At 33.6% G+C, this 21,558-nt stretch overlaps 1 protein-coding gene across 1 annotated transcript in view; it reads right to left on the bottom strand.

Annotated features, from left to right (window-relative positions):
• LOC145277549 (unhealthy ribosome biogenesis protein 2 homolog) overlaps positions 1 to 21,558 on the bottom strand; it is a 115,787-nt gene that overhangs the window by 7,006 nt on the left and 87,223 nt on the right. The window contains exons 23-28 of the mRNA XM_080129019.1: positions 20,458 to 20,823; positions 17,154 to 17,279; positions 14,913 to 15,032; positions 7,523 to 7,709; positions 3,044 to 3,143; positions 1,424 to 1,535 (exon numbers count right to left, since the gene is read on the bottom strand). Of these exons, the coding sequence (XP_079985145.1) occupies positions 1,424 to 1,535; positions 3,044 to 3,143; positions 7,523 to 7,709; positions 14,913 to 15,032; positions 17,154 to 17,279; positions 20,458 to 20,823 (1,011 nt within the window). The remainder of the gene's footprint in view (positions 1 to 1,423; positions 1,536 to 3,043; positions 3,144 to 7,522; positions 7,710 to 14,912; positions 15,033 to 17,153; positions 17,280 to 20,457; positions 20,824 to 21,558) is intronic.

Raw genomic sequence — 21,558 nt, forward strand, 5'->3', positions numbered from 1 at the left:
TCTCAAATATCATCATCATATGGGATATGAACAGCTTGGAGGGGAGGGGTATCCTGCTGGATGCCAGACATTCACTATCTATCTCACAGATTCCAACTGAGAGATCATTTTTAAGATTCAAACCGCCCCTTTAAGTGCAATTGTTTGTATCTTTCTTTCACTTTGTTCACAAGGTATATTTGCGAGGTAGTTTTTGAAATTCTTTTTCATTTTTTTTTTCATTTTCTTCCTGTGAAGATTGTAACGCTGGGTATGGGGCAGCCAAACCAGCTGCCAACATTCCCCTACTTTTTATTGAAACCAACCGAGAGCTCTTTTTAGTATCCTCTTTGTTCCCTCAAGTGCAATTGTTTGGATTTCTCTTGCACTTGGTTCACTAGGAATATTAGTTAGGTAGGACTTCAGGTTCCTCTTCATAAACCCTATGGCACCTATAATAACTGGTATGATTGGTATCTCTCTAAGATTCCAGTTTCTTTTCTTTTTTTCTTTTCCAGTTTGTTTTTTCTGGGTCTATTTGCTCCTATAATTACTGGAATGATGGAGATCTTCCTAAGATTCCAATTTCTTTTCATGTCATACATAAGAACCTTGGTATTTTGTTATCCTTTCTATTTCTTTATAATCTTTTTCTTGAAAGAACATCTGACCAATACATGTCTCAAATCTTAATTCGTAGGCTGACACAAATGGATGACAATGTGACTTTCTTTATCATAACATCATTAGAATAAATACTCGTTAGATTCGCAGATGGTCCAACTCACCAAGTCTAATATTAAACTTGCAGTGACAATGGCGGTATAAGAGTAGAATATACATTTAAATGTGATGCTGACGTCTGTAAATGTGTTAAATAGAAAAAAAAAACAAAAATTAAAAAAGTTTGATTGGTTTTGTTTTACAGCATATCAAATCTTTTCAATTATTTCATGCAGAATCTAGTAATTTTAGACACAACCCGGTATATAATAAATAAAAAGAAAAGGGTTGATAGATGGTAAAGCAAGCAAACAAGTGATTGAAATTAAGGTGTTTGAAAAGATCTCATGCAAAAATGTGTACATAAGTTGATGTACACAACATTAATACAGCAATACTACACAGTCTGAATGCTAAAAGAAAAAGAGATGTAATTCAATTTATTCATCTCCTTCCCACGACAGGAAGATATGATACAAGGGTTGGAAAGTGGAATTGAAGAGCCAGAACTCTAGAGGAGTCCTTTAACTAGCAAAAAAGGCGAAAAAAAAAGGCGATTTGCTATAAAACATCTCCTTTTCAGACAGAAGGCAAAGCCTTGGAAGGTGGACATCCTACAATTACACAGTACAAGCAACATACTGCAGTCAACAGTGAAAAGGTCATTTCAGAAATGGCATAGACTGTTCACTTTGGTACTGAGGCAAAAATGGTTTCTTACCTTGACATAAGGCAATATTGTTGTTTGTTGAATGGCCGCCAAATAGTCTGCGATTAGATGACTTGCTAATTTACTCATTTCTACTTTGTTATTTGACAGCAATTTGATCAACCTGAAATAAAAATTGAAATAAAAAAAGAATTCAATATGCATTTTGCTTAAGATTTTAAACTATATATTTAAACTAATAATTAAAATTTCTTTTTTAAATACGACTAAAGATTTGTGGATCTTGATTTTTATCCCTATAATGTTGATCAATTTATGAAATTTGAAACATGTATTCTATGCATCAGCATGGGTTATATATACTGTTTTTTTTAAGGGAGGTGGTGTTTGATCAACACTGCTGGGGAGCCATGATTTAATATACTGTTTTGTTTTTAAATCCTTAAAACTGTTTTTCATGGTAAACAACTGATGAGCCATAAAATAATATTAAAACTAGTGTAAATTCTTGAAAAACTGTGATTGCAAGAAATAGTTTCCCAATGAAGGATTTTGGATTAAAGTATTTTTTAAATATAGTTTTAAATTTTAAACTTCCAAGACTATTTATATATATATATATATATATATATATATATATATATATATATATATATATATATATATGTATATATTTCTACATTGAAAAAAGCACTGTAGAATTGGAAAATATGAGAAATCATTTTTGAAACCAAATTCGATGCTGAAAAATTTATTTTCAATAAATGAAAAACAATATAAATAAAATATTTCAGCTAACTAAAACGCTCCTCAGCATGTTATAGATATTTGATTTTTTTTCCTTTTCTTTTTTGTCAGGTTATAACGATGCATGTCAGAGGTAGCTGACCTCTCCTCAAGTTAAATGGAGAGGGTTAATAATGTCTTGATTCTCTATTGAATATCATATTGTACTTAATATATAGTAGTGATTTCAAAAGTTAAAAAAAATGACGTGAATTATTTTTATTTTAATTTAGTATTTATACAAAAAGTGCAGAAAACCCTTTGTGAAAATTCAAATGAATCAGATTTTTGTGAAATTTTAACAATAGATATCAGACATCAAAATAAATATTTCCCAAACTTCAGTTTCTTTGGAGAAGTGGAAAGAATTTTTAGGGGGGAATAATATGTGAACAACAAATATGGATCAAAATTCCACTGAATTTGATCCATATTTGTCAATTAACTAAAATTCCTTATATATTTCTTAAGACATTTTTGGATTTTTTAGATGACGATTGATTATTCATATTATTTGGATTCTTCGAACTACTGTTCTCATCCTGTGTGTTATTTTCACATTTTCAATTCATTTAACCCTAACTCAACATCAATTAACTAAGATTCCTTATATATTTTTTAAGATCCTTTAAGCTTGAGACATTTTCTAGAATCAAAATCATGGGTTTTGATCAAAATTGGAATAAGGATTCTAGATGCTAAATAAAACAGTATTTTGATTTTAATTTCCCTGAGTCGACACACAAAGTCGTACAAATTGAATTTTATCCGTCCTGGGGCAGATATTTATCTAGTCCTCTATAAAAAGATTTTTATTTATTAAGGTTATATTTACCATCTAATAACGACAAGTAAAAACAGTGAATGAATAATTTTATTTCTCACCTTGTAAGATATTGGGCACAATCTGCTATTGGCTCAACAGCTTCGGGCTTTTTGCTTAAAATATCTTGACTTCCTTCTTGGCATATGATGACAATGAGACGTATAAATAGTCAAGGAGAAACATAATATAATAACAGCAACACAAGTTAAAATACAAGGGTTAGGAAGACGACAGTGGCTAAGTGGTTAATGACATGGACTGACAACCTAGATGTGCCAAGTTTGAACCCTGTTGGTTCCACAGAAACACTTTCACTTAGAAATGTTGGTAATCATCATGTGGTCCCTCTCGTAATTACCAGATGTCCTTCTAGTAAGAATTCTAACTGGAAAGATATCTGGGAAACCAATGCCAAATACAAAATCATTTGAAATAAATGATGTTCAACAGCAACACAGTTTAAATAATTTATTAGAAACAAAATGTCTACAGGGTGGAACGAGAAAAGTGTTACCTTAAAGAAAACAAACAACACTACAACTTTATTTTAAAAATCAATTCAGGTAACTTGATTATGTAGTAGAGCTTACATCTATTCACTGCCTCGATATGGGTCAGGAACTGGGAGCATGCCTTTTCCACAAGCGGCAACAGGAGTTCGGCGAATGGCAATGATCAGGCTGGCTTTGGAGTTTTAGGAAGTCATGTTGGTGATGTTCTCGACGTATGACCAAACAAAGTAGATTCAGGTCAAGGAAGAATAGGGGGCCAGTGAGAGAAAGGTACAAAGTCGTAGCACTCCTGCTGAAGCCAAGCCTGGGTCTCTCTTGTGGGCTAACGTTAAGTTCTGCTGCCACGCCCAGGGTCTGCCAGCAACCACAGGATCACCACACTCTTCAAACATCCAAGCACACTTTGATGTTGACTTTTACGCCGCCTTCAAAAATGTGAGGTGGCATGATATGGCCCTCACTTGAAACCACACCAAAGACCATAACTGTGGCTGGAGTCTTTGTTTTCATCACACTAGGCATGTTCCTGTTATTCGTGGCAATCCAGCAATGCATGTTGAGGGTGCTGGCAATGGTCTTATTGTTATAACTTAGATTGGTAGAGAGCATGAGTTGTACAGTGGTGCATCTCTGATCTTGCCCGTTGAACATTGTGTCACTTTCAGACATGACAGAAGGTTCCTATCGTTCTTGGGATTTGTACACAACTGGCCAACTAGTAGATGGTCCGCAACAAAAAAAGAGAAGAAAACTGGTTTTCATCAAACAGAAATGGAATCATGTCTTTTCTAGGATAACAATTTTATCGTTCCACCCTGTATACTAATATAGTAGACAAATATATCTGTTAGAAAAATACTTTTTGGATATTAGATCGATCTTGATCACGTTGTACAATGGGGAAAGGAGTGGCTGGTTACTTTTAATGCATCTAAAACCAAGCTTCTATCTTTACATCATCAACGTTCTGATTCCCATCTGGCATCAATTAAAATGAATGGCTCTCGTTTTGGGGAGGCCTCAAGTTTTGACAGGCTTCTGGGCTTGACCTTTACTCCTGATCTTAAATGGAATACGTACATCAAATCTGTTGCCAAGGCCACTGGAAAAATGGTCGGATCCTTCTATCGATCCAGTAGATATCTCACTGCTGATGCAATTCTCTATCTATATAAGAGCCAGATACGTCCAAGGATGGAGTACTGTTGCCACATATGGGCAGGAGCTGCTAGAAAAGACTTGTCCTGCCTTGATAGGGTTCAAAATAGACTTTGTGGCCTGGTGGGAGATGTCCTTTTCTCTTCGCTGCAACCTCTGTCTCACAGAAGAGATGTTGCGAGTTTGTCTCTGCTTTATCGTTATTTTCATGGAAAATGTTCAACTGAGCTTCAATCTATGGTCCCCCCTCGCCAAACTTTCACAAGAAACACTAGACTAGCTGAAAACATTATCAATAATTTTCCACACTCTTTATCTATACCTAAACATAGATTCCATGATCAAAGCTTCTTTCTTAGAACTGCACGCCTGTGGAATTGTCTTCCGTTTTCCTGCTTTCCAGCTTTCTATAATATGGTTGTCTTCAAGTCCAATGCGAACAAATTTCTAATGAGCCGTTCCACTTAAGTTAACAAATTTACTGAACTTCCATTACTATCGATTACTATATTGTCCTTTTGACTACTCTACACTCTTTAACCCTTATCCTTGAGTGGCCTATCGGCCTTGATAAGTGGTGACGTTTATATAAAAAAATAAAAAAAAAATGTGGATGTTATTGAATGGAAGCAATTTCATTTCGGTTATTCTCTATTTTGTATAGTTTCCTCTTACTGATGGTAAGTCAATTTGGTTCTTATCCAAAATTCCCCTTATATTGAAAAACAAAAATAAAAATATCTTTATGATGTATGTACCCATGAGAGCACGAAAATGTCATCTTCTAAAAGTCGTGTTTAATTGATCAAGTAGTTTTTTAAATTTTTTTATGAAGAAAATCAAATTTTATGAATAAGCTGTAAGCGACTGCTTTGCATTGCGATCTTGGAGAAACAAGGAGAGATAGCTCGACAATAATTTAAACTTGTAAAATCAGCTTTGTAATGCCTACGATTTCCCATTTATCACTTAAAATTATTTTTTTATAAAAGTAAAACTACTCGATCAATTTACATAATTTTTGGAAAATTATCTTTTCATTCTGACAGAGGTATATATATATATATATATATATATATAATAAGACAATATACTTGCTTGGCATTATCCAGATAAGTCTCCTCTTGTGGAATTGAACTCTCTCTTTTCCTCTTACACATTAAGCTCTCTCTCTCTCTCTCTCTCTATATATATATATATATATATATATGTATATATATATAGGATAAGATTTTTATGTATTTTTTAATATAGGGGGAATTCTGAACAAGCACCATGAATTTTGTACCCAATATTTTTTAACTCCTTCTCTCGCAACAAAATCATAAAAGACAAAAACAATTTTAATCAAATTTGAAGCGATGCAATTACTTTCACGCTCAACCCACTATGGTATTTTGCGTGTTTGGTTGGAATAATATTGAAAATTGAAAAATTGCATTTAATTGTCGAAATTAGTAACAAATTACTGCATTACATAAACATACAATGGTTTACTTTCACGAATCAACGAGCCGCCATAATTATGTTTGAAATTTAACTTAAGGGAAGTAACTCATAGTTTGGAATCTTTATTATTTAAGTAAAACTTGCTATTTCTTTGGAAGCCATTTTCATTAATAAGTAATTTTCTACTCTATCATTTTTCATAATTTTTAAATATAATACTAATTTCGACATGACAATTAAGTAAATAACATTTCTTACAGTTGAAATTCAATTTATCAATTTTCGTTCTTATACTGAACAAGCATCTATTTTTCTAAATCTTCATTATGTTCACCTAAACCCAAACTAGAAGACATTCGGATTTAGGGCTAGTGACAAAAAAAAAAAAAAAAAAAATGTGTTAAAAATTTTGTCTTAAATGCAAGAATGGCTTAAAAATAAGTGATCATTTTATGTTACATTTCTATACAAAACCGATGTTTTTTGTTTTTCTTCTTTCTGCCAAGTTTTTAAGCGTACTCACATGTAATCACCTAAAAAAATAGAATCTCATTGGGGAGGGGGGTTATGTTACGTTTTAATCAAGACATTAAAAAAATGAAAATATCAAAAAAAGGTTATATTGATTATGAAATGAAGCTTTCCGAAAAAAAATTTCACTTAATTTGATCAAGATTTTTTTTTATTTTACAACGAAAAAAACAATTTGTTATAATAAAGGTAGTAATGTTTCGATTTTTAGGAAGGAAAGCTAGTATTAAAGATCGGGAGGGAATGTCAATACTTTAAACTGAGTTATCTCCCCGTGGTGTGTTAAAAATTCAAAGATGGCTACCTTCATTCTGCTCTCATAAAAAACATATTTTTCCGCTGTAAAAAAAAACTACTCAATCAAATTAAGTGAAAGCAGATAAAACCATTTCAAGTATTTCCAACAATGAAAAAGCAAATATCAAGTTGAACAAATCCCAAAATGAATTTGGAAAGAAAACCCTTCTATTTCCATGAGATGTTTTTCACTTTTTTCTTTTTTGATTGATACATTTCTTTTCTCTTTTTTTAAACTTCCTAATTTCAAATGTTTTTTCTTTACCTTTACCGACTAAGACATTCTTTTAGGTAAATAAGAGTCTGAACAATAGAGAAGCATAATTATTTTTCCATTTCTCACAGAGCATGTATACTCATATGTAAATATTTGAACACAACTTCAAATCCATTACAACTCTTCTTAGTCAAACTTATCATCATCGTAATTATTATTATCATTATTAATTATTATTATCATTAATTATTAAGATACACTAATAAAAACTTTGTAATAAACAAATAATAATAAAAGTTGATGTTGAATGATTAAAGTGAAGCAAAGAAAAGCATTTAAAAATAGAATTTAAGAAAAATGAAATCAAAGGATATGTTTTAAGACACCAATAAAACTTGGTAGTGTAGCCAGGATAGCTCGAGGGAAATCGAGTAGAAGAGAGTATAGGACATCACAGACGGCATGGAACACAGCACAGAAAGTGGACACAGGAAGGTCATTTAGCCGAATATACTGACAGCCAAGCATCACCTGCAGAGTCACTTGTGATGACATTGTATTCTACAAAGAAAAAATAAATAATATATACATATAATTGCCATGGTAAAAACTATATAAAAGAGATTACATGATTGAAATTATGAAAAATGTTTATTTTTTTCTGTCTGTTATTATTGCTTTAAATCTCATGAAATGGTTTAATAGCTGTTTATTTTTTTTCTAAATTTAGTTTCTCTCATTTCTATGTATTTTAGTAATGCGAAAGTTGTATTATTTTGTTTGATATCATTTGTACCAAATTGCTGAAAAATAAACATTTTTTGTTTTGTCCATAGATTTGTTTCACCTCACTGTATATACATATATATATTTTTTTTTTTCCAACTAAAATTTTCTATTCAATTTTTAACAACACAATTATTTCATTAAATAGCTCACTAGTACAAGACTTTAATACTTTTAATCAACTCATTATATTCGTCAAAATATTCCTTTATTGATCACTTGCGGGGGGTACCCGGCGATGCCCGGGTGTTTTGAGGTGTGTATCGTTTTGGGTAAGTCCAAACTCCTGGGGAGGCGCGGGGGGGGGGGGTTAAAATAAAATAAAAAGTTTTGGTAGTTGAGCATGAGGATCGAATCCGTGAGGCAAAATGGGAAATTAAAGTATTAAAAAAAAAACATGCGACGCTAACCACTAGGCCACCGCGACATACAAAGGAACACGTTTGAATTTATTTATTTAACTATTGACAGGTGACAGCAATAAGAGTTAACTCTGCTGCTTCTATTTGACCTAATTATTGAGGTCAAATAGAACAATTAACTTGGGTTTGTTTACCCAACTTTGACTGGTTTTTTCCCCAACAAATGTTGGGGAGGGGGAAACCAGCTCCCCATTTTCCAGACTGATTAGCAATTGTCTGATATAAGAAGACTTTGTCCCCACATTGATCAAAGCTGATTGCTTCTGGACGTTTCCTGGCGCAATGCCAAGAACGTTGTTTGTTGTTAACTTTGAATTAGTTTCGCTTTTTATACGAAAAAGCCCAATCAACACGCGAGAAGCCAAAATAGCAATAATTTTGTAAAAGTCGATGTAAATAAATCTATGTGCTACGCGCTTTCCTAAATCCTAGATATTATTATCTAGGACCTACATAAACAGTTGTAAGCGATAGTAACGAACCTGGGACTGTGTGCGAAAGAAGCCTTTGTGAGACATACACGAAATGGTCACACACATTTTATCTTTTATATATATCTACTAGCGAGGGGTACCTAGCATTGCCTGGGTGTTTGGAGGTGTATGCGGAAACTCCTGGGGGGGGGGGTAAAATAATAAAAAAAATGTTTTGGTAGGTTAAGTATGAGGATCGAACCCGAACCGTTGAGGCAAAGTTGGAAATTAAAGTGTGAAAAAAAAAAGAGTGCGACGGTTTTAACCATTGGGCCACCGCGAGATGCTAACGGAAACACGTTTGAATTTATTTAATTACTTGGATTTGGCAGGTGCACCTTTTAATGACTTAATGAGGTTAACTTTTTTTTTTTTTTTTTCCCAAGACGTTGGAGGTAGGGGAAAACAGCTCCCCTTGTCCAAATTGAATAGCAATTGTTTGATATATGGAAAATATTTCCACATTGATCAAAGCTGATTGCTTTCGGACATTTCTGCCGATAGACGGAAAATACCGCCAGAATTAGTGTCGCTTTTATTATAGGAAAAAGACTAATCCACATGCGGCGAGTGACAAATGTTGACTATTTATCTTCCCAAAGTCGAGCAAATTAAATAGACAGGCAAGCTCCGTTGTTAACTCTGAGATATTACGATTTATATGTGATATAAAAAGTTTTTAAAAGTTGTGAACTGACTGACCGCTTCTCTGAAAAAAGCCTTTTGTAGACATAGAGAAAAAGCGAACACACATACACACATTTTCGCTTTTATATTTATAGATTAAAAGAATTTTTTGGACAAACATAATGAACTTTTGTTCCGTGTACAGAAAAATTAAAAGTTGTTCATCGGTTTCCTTCTATTCATGTGTTAGTTCCTGGTGACCTGGAGTTAAGATGCAAGCCTGCAAGTCAAATCAAGGGGAGCTTTGTGGACTGGGTTTGAATCTCCTGACCTACAATAATTATCACCTCCTACACTGATAATTCATAAGCATGAAACACTAGCGTTTTTAGGTATAAAAATTGTTAATATTTATTTAAGAATGTTATAGTGTTACATATACACTGATCATTAGAAATGACCCCTAACTGGCATCAATCAAAGTACAAAGCTGGTTTGTTTTTTCAAGTGATACTAATTGGGAATATTTCTGATCATCGGTGATACTGTGAAACTGCAATGAAATGCCATAGCTTAGTACATTTTTATTATCATTTGTTATATATAATAAATGATAATATATATCATCATTTATTATATAATGATAAATGATAATATATATATATATGATAATATATATTATCATTTATTTAATAAATGATACTATATATATATATATATATATATATATATATATATATATATATATATATATATATAATAAATGAGAAGAAAAATTCAAATTCTGTAAATTAGAATTTAAAACAATTTATATTTGACAAGGAATACAAGTTGAAATCTTAAAATTTTCCTTATTCCATGGAATTTCAAAGATTGGCTCTGGTCCTCAGAGGAAAGTAGTTAGCACAATAATATTCATAGGCAAGCAATAATTTTGCTGATTAGCACACAAATTGAAAACTACAAAATATGAGAGAAGTCATATTTGGATAAAGGTTGATAATAATGCAGAAGTGTATAGATTAAAAGGCTGAAGAAAAAGTTAAAGAATGTGGTACAATCTAAAGAAAATATTGATTGGTTAGATGTAAAAATGCAAGTGAAATAGTCCAATAGTAATTGTAATAATCTAAGTGGTTGATTGGTAAATGTGAGCAAATTTCAAATGCAAAGATGGCTTCTTAATAGTGAAATCATGGAAAAAGATTCTGAGTAAAAAAGTTACAAAATTATTCAGTTTGTAAACTTGAATTTTTAAAAATATATATATATATATATATATATATATATATATATATATATATATATATATATATTAGTTAAATGAGAGTTAGAATAATCAAATATATTCTCATATACATAACATATTTTCATAAATGTCCAACAAAGCAGAAGTGCTTCAAATCTAATAGCTTCTTCCCTAGAATAGCTAGATTTTGGAATTCTTTTCCTGCTACCTGCTCCCCTAACTGTACTGATATGCAGAAGTTCAAATGTAATGTAAACCAACATCTTAATCTTTTTGCCAATTAGTAGCACCTTACATTCAAGTGGCAATATGTCCTGTTTGGGATGAAGGTGAGTAAAAAGAAAAAAAATCTATATTCTTCGCTTTTTTTTTGGATGAAAATTAGCTTCAATTATTTATTAAAAATTTAATTATTAGAGTATTTTTTTTTTTTTGGAAAGGTAAAATCTTTTTTCACTTATAGACTACAAAACTACAATTTCACAAAATTAAAACCGTTCTAAACTAATGTGAGTTCTGTTTTCACTATAGTTAAATGTTTTTGTCCTTTTTAAAGAGTTCTTGGAGGAGCATGACCCCTGATGCACACCATGATTTTACCTCTGATTTTCATGAGATTTAAAGCAATAATAACAGACAAAAAAGTATGTCAAATACACAATTTTTTTAAAATTTACTAAAAATATTAAAAAAACAAAAAAAGTATACAAATCTAAACAGACTTGCATTCATGAATATCCGCGGGCTAATTTAGATGATGTTGAATAAACTGCCCAGATATTAACCACTTTAATATGCCTGGTTATCTCCCATAAGGACTCAGACAAACATATGCACAGACTTAAGGTCTATATTTGACCCCCCCCCATGACTAGAGAATCAAAACTAGAATCAGACAACCAGGCCTTCATGTTCTTTAGATATAAACTGCAACATAGCATTAGCTACTTATATTTTCTTTACAGTCTCCCTCGACCCAGGACTGTACTCTAATTAACCAAGTCTCTGACAGCATAGACACAGCACTCTCTTGATACTAGCATGCAAGTACATGTATTTGGTGACTTTCATGTCCACCACACTAATTGGCTTGGTTTCTCTATTTATATAGATGCACAACACATAGCTTCTCTATATCTCATTCCCTATCACAGACATTTATGTTTCCGACCCAATTCCCAGATCGACAAGATCAACAAGCCTCACTTCTAGATCGATTTCTGACCACAGTTAAAAATGATTGTGTAATGAATGCCCATAGCTCACTTGGGAATGCTAATCACACTGTAATAATGGTAGAAATCACCCTAAACGCTCGACTCAAAGCTGAAGAATCATTGCTCAAAACAACAAGGTACTATAAGAAGGGATCTAATCAGAGATGCCCCATGGGGAAATATCTTTTCTCTTCATGCAGAACAGTGCGCAAAAGAGACCACTGAATGATTCAAAGCGGCAATTGAAGCACATGTTCCCACATGGAAGTTCTATAGCAAACCCAACTTTCCTCCATGGTTTACTTCTACTTGCATAACTACCATTGCTCATGCATACTGCATATTTATCCAACATAAGTCCAGTACAAACAGGAAAAAAGTATACAGAAGCTGGAAGCAATTGTAAGAAAGAAATAGCAAATGCTAAGAGAGAAAATTAGGAACCCGTGATTTCTGGAAAATCTACAAAAACGTAGTAAATAATGGGCAATCAACAATCACAAGGTTGTTTGCACAGCAACCGAGAAGGATAACAGTCAGTTTACCTCAAACTCTACAAATCACTCCCTTCCTGATTTTCCTTTTCAGACAGAAACCACACTAGATGATTTAGAAATCACCCTTTCTCAAGTACATGATATCATAAAAAACCTAGACACCTCAAAAGCATGTGGACCAGATCACATCTCCGTTATACTATAAAAAAAATGCTCTGCTGAGGTTGCTCCAGTTCTCTCCAAACTTTTCAACAAATGCCTTAATGAATCTTGCTTTCCTGACTATTGGGAAACTACTTCTGTGGTACCAGTTTACAAGAATTCTGGCAAAAGAACTGACAGTTAAATTATCACCCCATTAGCCTCCTCCCTCTTTTCACCAAAATATTTGAGTCCATAATTAATCAAGCTCTAGTCCACCACTTTACAATTGCTAAACTTCTGTCCAACCAACAATATTCTACTGCAGATATCCTAACTGTAATCTCTGAACATATTTACCATATACTGGATAAAGCAAAGGAAGGTAGAGCGATAGCCCTAGATATATCTAAGGCTTTTGACAAGGTATGGCGCGATGGTCTTCTCAGAAAAATCAGATCATATGATATTACTGGATGAATACTTAACATAATTAAATCATCCTTAAATAAGAGAAGAATCCAGGTTGTCCTCGATGGTTGTACATCAAAACAATATGATATACATGCGGGTGTACCTCAGGGGTTGATCCTTGGACCTTTATTATTCCTGATATTCATTCATAAATGACCTTCCTGATAAAATTGTCTCTGAGATGGGTATATTTGCTGACACCATGCTCTATAACAGGCAAGCAGAGAAAACAAATGAACGCATATCTAAGACAACAGCAGAAACCCTAGAGGAAGATCTTCAGTCTGTAGTTAAATGGGGACAAAAATGGATGGTGACATTCAATGTTGCCAACACTAAGCTTGTTTCCTTTAATAGTTAATTACTTTCTCAACCACCAATAGCTATGGCTAAAGACATATTACCTGAAAGTACTTCGTTCAAACTCCTCGGCTTTATGTTCACAGGGAACATGAGTTGGAACAGATACATCGAGGGCATTGTCGCGGTTGCTGCGAGGAAGGTGGGCTCTCTCTACTGTGGTGCTAAGAAGTTACTTACGCCTAAAAATATCCTGTACCTCTACAAGGGGCCAGAACCGGGTCCGTTGGAGAAGCATCGTTGCGGCCCTATGCTTCCTCAAGGAATCAAGAGGCCTAAACAAACCTTTACAAGGTCACAATTCACCCATGTGTGGAGTATTGTTGTCATATTTGGGATGGTGCATCTGCTAGTAGTCTCTCACACCTGGACAGCATTTAAAAACACAGTCGCCAACCTATTAGGTTCCGAACTGTCAGCTAGGTTTCAGCCTCTCTCCTATCGACAAAATGTTGCATCTCTCTGCCTGTTTTACAAATATTTTAATGGTAGATGCTCCAATGTACTACAAGCCCTTGTACGCCCTCGACATAACTACCCCCGACAAGCAGCAAAATCCCATTTCTATACAGTAGAGACCTTCAGATACCAGAAAGCTTTCTACTCTAACAGTGTTTTCCCCAGAACTGCTAGATTTTGAAATTCCCTTCCAGATTCCTGCTTCCCCAACTGTACAGACATGCAGGAGTTCATGTGTTATGTAAACAGACATCTTGCTGCTCAACTCCCTACATAGTATCCCTGCAATTTATGTTTCTGATAGTAGCCCCCTACATTAAAGTGGCACTGTTCCTTGTTTGGAGTGAAAATGTAATAAAACAAAATCATTTTTCATAATTTCAATCATGCAATCTCTACTTTTATCCAGTTTTTATCATGCAATGTTTTTGATTTCTTTGATGTACTTTTTAGATTTTATCTCTTGTGCTAAGGTTTCCAAGGATGATTATAAACCTATCTTGGGATAGGGTTAATAAGTCTCACCTCAATTAAGAAGAAAAAAAACAAAAATGTTTAAAAAAGAAAATGTTTTTATTTAGAATTCAACTTAATTAAAAATACAAAACTATAGAAAAATCTTTATGATGTACATACCCATCATAGGTCGAAAACGTCATATTCCAAAAATCACATAAATTAATCAAGAAGTTTTATTTTTATAAAGATATATATTTTTTTAAATTTAACACAATTAATGTAAAATCGTTTGAATTACTGTGAAGTTATCTATCCCTTTTTTTTTTTAATGTACTTCAATTTCATAGACAGTGCCTTTTTGCTTATTTATAAAATTTTATTTTCTTAGTTAAAAATAAAACCACTTACATAATTTTTGCAATATGACATTTTCAATCTATGACAAGTATGTACATCAAAGATTTTTCTGTAGTTTTGTTTTTTGAATTCTAAATAAGAACCAAAAAATGTAATTAAAAGAAAAGAATAACTTCTGAAAGTTTCATTAATGTGAAGAAACATTTTTGAATGCCAATGTTTTTCATGGTTAAATCTCCTTACCTTGTACTTTTGTAAGATTTTGGATTCCAGATGCAATAAAGGAACAATGACATTCTCCATTTTGCTGATGTCCGTGTGCCACTGAATCTGTTGGAAAATTGTTTGCGAACAACGAAGAATCTGAAATAAGACAACATTTATTATATACATTTATTATGACCAATAAAAAATGTTTTGGTTCTGAATTTTTTAAATAAGAATTACTTGGATTTTCGAATTACTGCGTTTTGTTTGTTTTTTGTTTTTTTTACACCAATTTGACCCTAATCAGTTATTCTATGGATTAAATATGGAAGAAAGAATTTTAAAATGATATTGTCACCCATTTTTAATTTGTATTCTTTGGATTTTCCAGACTACTGTTTTCATCTTGAATGTTATTTTCACAACATTTTGGTCAATGTAACTTATGACTTTCTTCAAGTGTTCTCGTCAAACTTGTCGAATTCAGGAATTTGCACTGAATTTCAAACAGAACCCTTTATTTAATCCATAGGAGTAGCATGCTTTCGTTCTGTCAGTCACAATCCATGGCACATTGGATAGAATACTTGGTAAAATTCAGTCGTAAAAGTTACTTTTCTGGATATTGAAGGTTCAATCCTCAGTATAGGTAACACCCAAAATACAATTGGATTTTTACCCAGTTGTTGCTGACAGAATGAGAGTATCCTACCTCCACCGATTCAACAAACGGTTCCATTTGAAATTCCGTGCAGATTTGAGTTTGACAGAAAGATTCTAGAGTTTGACAAGATACACCTTGAAAAAAGTCGGAGATTACATTGACCAAAACGTTGTGAAAATAAACAGTAGTCCAGAAAATTCCAAATAATTCAAATTAAAAATGGATGACAATTAACTTTCTAAATTCTTTCTTCCATATTTAATCCATAGAATAACCGATTAGGGTCAAATTGGAGAAAAAAAATTGAATGTTCATTGTGACTAGTATAAGTTTTAGGATTAGCTTTGGTAAAAATTGAAAATTGCAAAATAAAGGTAAAGAAAATCATACGAGATTTGAATATAAGAAATAAAGATTTTTTTTAAGAAATTTTTATTTATAAAGGAGTAATAGATTATCAAGGCCCAGAAGCTACTCGAGGATAAGGGTTACTGAGAGAACACCATGATAATCAGTAATGGTGGAAATTGAGTAGAAATTGATTATTCAAGATGACCACTCAACAAAATTTTTATATGCTGGACTTAACAACCATGTTATAATCAGCTGGGAAGCAGTTTTGTAGTATTGTGTTCCATAGATAACAGTTCCGGGGTGGAAAAAAACTCTGGTCATGGAATTTTTTGTTTAGTTTTAGGCACAAGGGAAATTGTTGGCAGTGGTTGTAGCTAAACGAGTGTTTGCCATGAATGTTTTTCGAGGGGGGGACCATAGAGTGAAGCTCAGTCGAACACTTTTCATGGAAATAAGGACAGATCAGAGATAAACTTGTTTGTGTGCAAGAAGCACAAGGTAATTGAGACAGATAAGAACTCAAATGTGGAGAAAATATGTTTGGATGGAAAAGTTGTCGAGGTTGTTGAAAAGTTTTGTTGCCATCGGAGCACAGGTTGGAGCAGGTTCTAGTGTGATTGTAAAAGTGAGGAGTGGATGGAATAAGTTCAAGGAACTTCATCAGAGCACCTGCTCCACCATGTGCTCCAATACTATCACCATGTTAACAAAACTTGACGACCTCAATGGCTTTGCAATCCAGATGTGAGTTGTCATCCATCTCCTTGATTGTTTTACACTTTTCTTTTTATAGTTTTATGGAGATACATTCATATCCTAAACAAATACCACGAATGAATATCTACAAATGAACGAATGAATATCTACAAATATTAACAACTTGAAAACATAACATCTTTTTTTAAAAAAAAAAAGGCAGTAGACAACCCAAACAGAACTGCAAAAAAGCAGTAAAAGAAAAAATGTACAAAGAGAATAGAAAGTGGATTTTGGGTTTACTTTCGGCCATCGTATAACTCGTTTCTCTTATTTTCTCCTTTAGTCCTCACATTCCATGAATGAGTGATGTTTTTGACAAAGAGGGAAGAATCGCTGCTTTCTATGTCAGAATCTATTTCATCTAACAATGTTTGCAAGTTTTTGACCTTGAAATAGTTCTTTTTTTTTTTTTTTAGCTTCTTACGTCGAGTGGTTTCATGCTACGTCTGGAGCGATTTCCATAAATTTAAAAAAAAAAGAAAGTAAAAAACAAGCCGTACATCACATTGTGGGTTGATGAACTTTGTTTGGTATTCATCTTTCATTTTGTTACCATAAAACAGAGAAAGGGCCACGTCAACTGTGCTCTTTAGACGCATCGGATTTGTCAGTGCCGTCTCTATTGTCTGCAGAAAAGAAAAGGAAAATTAGTTAAATATTTCAAATGAAAAATTAGCTCCCGGTTTAACTGGAATTTAATAGAATATGTTCTGATGAACTCATAACACTTGTATCCCCTCGATATGCATACTCCTGACTAAAAGAGCAAAATCCCACCCTTTCACTGTTGAGGTTCCTACATACCTGAAAGCCTTCAACTCAAACAGTTTCTTTCCTCAGGCTACTTGACTTTGGAATTCCCTTTCTGTTTCCTGCTTTCTTGACTGTACTAACCTGCTGAAATTTAAATGTAATGTGAACAGACATCTCGCTGCTTAACTTTCACAGTCTCCTGGTAGGTACAATCCCAAACAGTAACTGCGTATGTTCCAAGTGGCAGTATCCCTTATTTGGATTGAAAAAGAGTAAAAATAAGGTTGAGTAATCTATCGTTACTCTTCACATCAACTATTCATGTGACAACGATGTTGCCATGGCAATAAACATCGAATTGTGGATTTCTCCATCAATCTACCCAGCATTCAATTAAAGCTCTAACCTCCTAACTTCAATTGTTATAGCTCTTTATTACTATATCTTTTATACCAATTGCAATAAGGGGACATACTAGAGAGACTAGTACCTAGTTTCATCTAAGATTTGATAACCATCGAAAAGCGATTCACGGCAACTTGACTCATTTATCAGTCGGACAGCATTACGATTTACTAAACAATAATATAAAAATCATTTTATTACAAGCTTTAGTTCCATGCATTAAAGTACACAACAGAGCCAACATGGACAGTATAGAAGTCATACTCGCCACCACACAACTGCGATGGACTGGATATGTGGCCAGATTGGAAAACAATCGCATACCAAAAATCCTGTTGTATGGAGAATTGGAAAATCAGTACAAAAAGATTGGTGGGCAGAAACTCTGCTACAAGGATGTGATAAAGCGCCACTTAAAGGCAATGAATATGAACACGAAAAACTGGGAAGAGCTAGCAGCAGACCGAAGTTGATGGTGTAGTAGCCTTCACAAATGAAAGGCAGAAATAGAAGCAAAAATAAAGGACAGGTCTGAACACAAACATTACAGAAGGTACAACCTTGGTAACTATGCATGCACTACTTATGGGAAAACTTTTCATACTGAGCGTGGAATGCTACAACACTGTAAGATAAAGCACCGAGACCATGACTAGTCATCTTCAGCTATGATGATGATGATGATGTAGTTCCATTACAACAGTTCAGAAAAACTAAACTAAATTTCACGTACAAACTCATTCGTGAATTCAAACATACAAAAACTACTGTATTATTTGGATTATTCAGATTACTGTTCACATCTTCAGTGTTATTCTCAGTGTTCTGGCCGATGTAACCTCTGACTTTCTTCAGGTGTATCTTGTGTAACGTAATCCATGACTTGGATTATGTAATTAAAAATCGAAATATTTAATTTCGGGCCAACGAGAAATGTATTGTTTTGTTTTTTTTGTTATTTTATTATTTTATCAAAAAGGCAAATGAACGTAGTTCCAAGAGAGAGAGAAAAAGAGAGTATAGGAAAAAAGAGGAAGAGGCTAAACCTAAAGAGAGAGAGAGAGAGACAGTGAGTATAGGGAAGAAGGAGAGAGAGGTGAGCAAAGCCTTTTGATACGCAAGCTAGCGAGATGACTGGGTCATTTGACCAGAAACCCACGTGCGGGTTGCTAGGCAACGAAGAATAAAAGAAAGAAAGGGGCTTAGAAGGATACTGAGAAGAGAGAGAGACAAAGAAAAAAAAAAGAGAAAAGGCCTTTTTGGTACAACAGTAGCCGCTGGCCGTGTTGCCAGACAGATGTGTGAAAGTCCTACCCCAGCGACAGAGGCAGCGATGCCGTCGAGATAGGAGATATCGACCCCCCCATCAACAGCGAAAGGAGATAACGCCTGGGAGAAGCTCCACCAATAGCGAAAGAAATGAATTAATGCTTGGGAGAACAAGCTGGCGTTGTCGGAATATCGGATGTTAACGAACACAGGAGACGTGATATTCCGAGAATAACCCAAAACAGTGGATGGATACGACAAAGGAACACTGCGTGCTGTGAACTACTGCCCAAAGCAAATAAAATGAAGGTTAAAGCTTGCTTTTAAAGTAGAAAGAAAAAATAAGTAAGAGAAAAGAAGCATAAAAAAAAACATAAGTTACCTCTCTTCCATATATTTAAGTCAACGAGTTCATATTGCCATTATTTAGTTTGGACTGATACATTTTTTTTGTTTTGATATATTTCCTGTTGGCATCTCGAATAGTAGACAAAGGTATTCCTCCCATCTTTATAGTTTGTTCTTTTTTATTTTCACTTAATTGCATTATTCCTCCCCTACCATAGTTAGTTCATCGTTGTATAATAAAATTTAGATTCGAAACTATTACCACTGGTGTTTTTGCTTCGTTCCTTCTCGCGTGTTGTCGTGTTCGGTTCCCATGTCTCATGCCTTTATTTTTGTCTGTGTCACATTTGCGATAAAATACTGGGATCTTGCTTTCCCGAAAATTCTATCATACCCCTATGTTTAGTTGTTGCTTAAATCCCCACCTTTTATTGCATGTGTTACACTTGTTGAACTTGAGGATTTGTATGGAATCTTCAAATGAAACCCTTTATTTAATTTACAGAGGTAGTATGCGCTCATGGATATAAATAAAGGATTCTGTTCAAAATTTTGTGTTGATTTACGAGTTTGGCAAAATACAAATGTTGTGCGAATAATACTCAAGATGAGAACTGTAGTCCAAATAATCCATATCTCAAAAATTCAGAAACATAGGAATACTACAGTTGTAATGTTCTCGTTACATTTTAACACTCGGACCCAACACGTTGTGTCTGAGACAGTCACAAAAATATTCGATTGCACTCTTTTCAGTTTTAACAAAAAGCATTTATTATTGTTACTTTCCAAAGAACGCCTGCATTTTGTGCCCATTTTTTTCTGTTTTTCTTTTACTTCTTTTCGTCCACTGTGACATCACTTCACACACTGGCTTGGTCATTTGCATTTGTGTCATGCAGCTGCTGCTGCTAACAAGCATCAGTGACTCTAATACACATTATTATAAATTTTTTTAACTGCTTCCCTTGAAAGCCCCACTCCCCAAACTTTTTTTTTCAATGATAAAAATAAAAAAATACAACTTACCAAGTCATTGACGATTTTCTCAAAATAAAATTTCTGGTCGTCTGTCTCAGAAGTCAAAAGAATCATTCCCATCGTTAATCCGATTTGCTTAATCAACGAATCGATGCGTAGAGAGGTTTTATCATCCACGTCAAACGTTGAAGTCGTCTTATCGTGACCATCAAGCGATACAACATCCTGATTATCATTGTCGGAATGACCTCTGCTGTTATTGGCTGTCTGTTTAGTGAGAAACGTGCAAATGAGTTGGTGTAGGGTGTGCCAAAGGTCTTTTTTTGTTTTGGAACTCAAGAGTTGGGCAGTATGACTTTGGTTGAGAGAAGTGAAATAAAACTGTACGGACAGAAGAAGTAGAGAGAGATCTTCCTGGAAAAAAAAGAGAAAACTAAACAAGATTTTTAAAAAAGTGTCTCGTTTATATTAGTGATCTTTTAAACCAAAGCATTTTACATGAAATCATTATTACGCAATGTTTTCACCTGAAATGCTGTGTCATGCCGAAATTAGTATAACTTCCAAAAATTACGAAAAATGATCGAGTAGAAAAATAATTACAGGTAAAAATGAAAATTTTATATTTTAATGTTGAAGAGTTCGCAAAATCCAAAAGGTAACTGTAACTGATAATTTTGACTAAATCATCTGTACCGCCATCTTTAATCCAGATATCTGGAACCGTATTTGCGACTGGTTTTTATTTAAAATACTTCTAGCACATCATCCAGTGGATCATTTTTCATAATTTTTGGAATTTATACTAATTTCACCATGACACATACATACATAATGCTTTCACCTGAAATGCAACTGTTTAAAAGATGACCAATACAAACAAGCACCAAAAAATTTTTAACGATTTTCAAGACATGAAAAAACAGCAATAAAGAAATATACTTGTTGAATTATATAATCCTTATTTAATTGCCTTTCTGCAAGGACAGAGTTTTTAATGTGGAGAAAAGAATCCATCTCTCCAAAAAAAAGAAGCATTCTTGATTGGGATAAAAATGTAAAAAATTATTTCAGTTTAGAAGAATTTTTCTCTAATGACCGAGAACAGAAAAAATAACATGAAAACAGATAATACACTTTGCTCCTGGC

The sequence above is a fragment of the Euprymna scolopes genome, chromosome 6 (genome assembly GCF_053919585.1).
Source record: "Euprymna scolopes isolate OS-2025 chromosome 6, ASM5391958v1, whole genome shotgun sequence".
Taxonomy (NCBI): Eukaryota; Metazoa; Mollusca; class Cephalopoda; order Sepiida; family Sepiolidae; genus Euprymna; species Euprymna scolopes.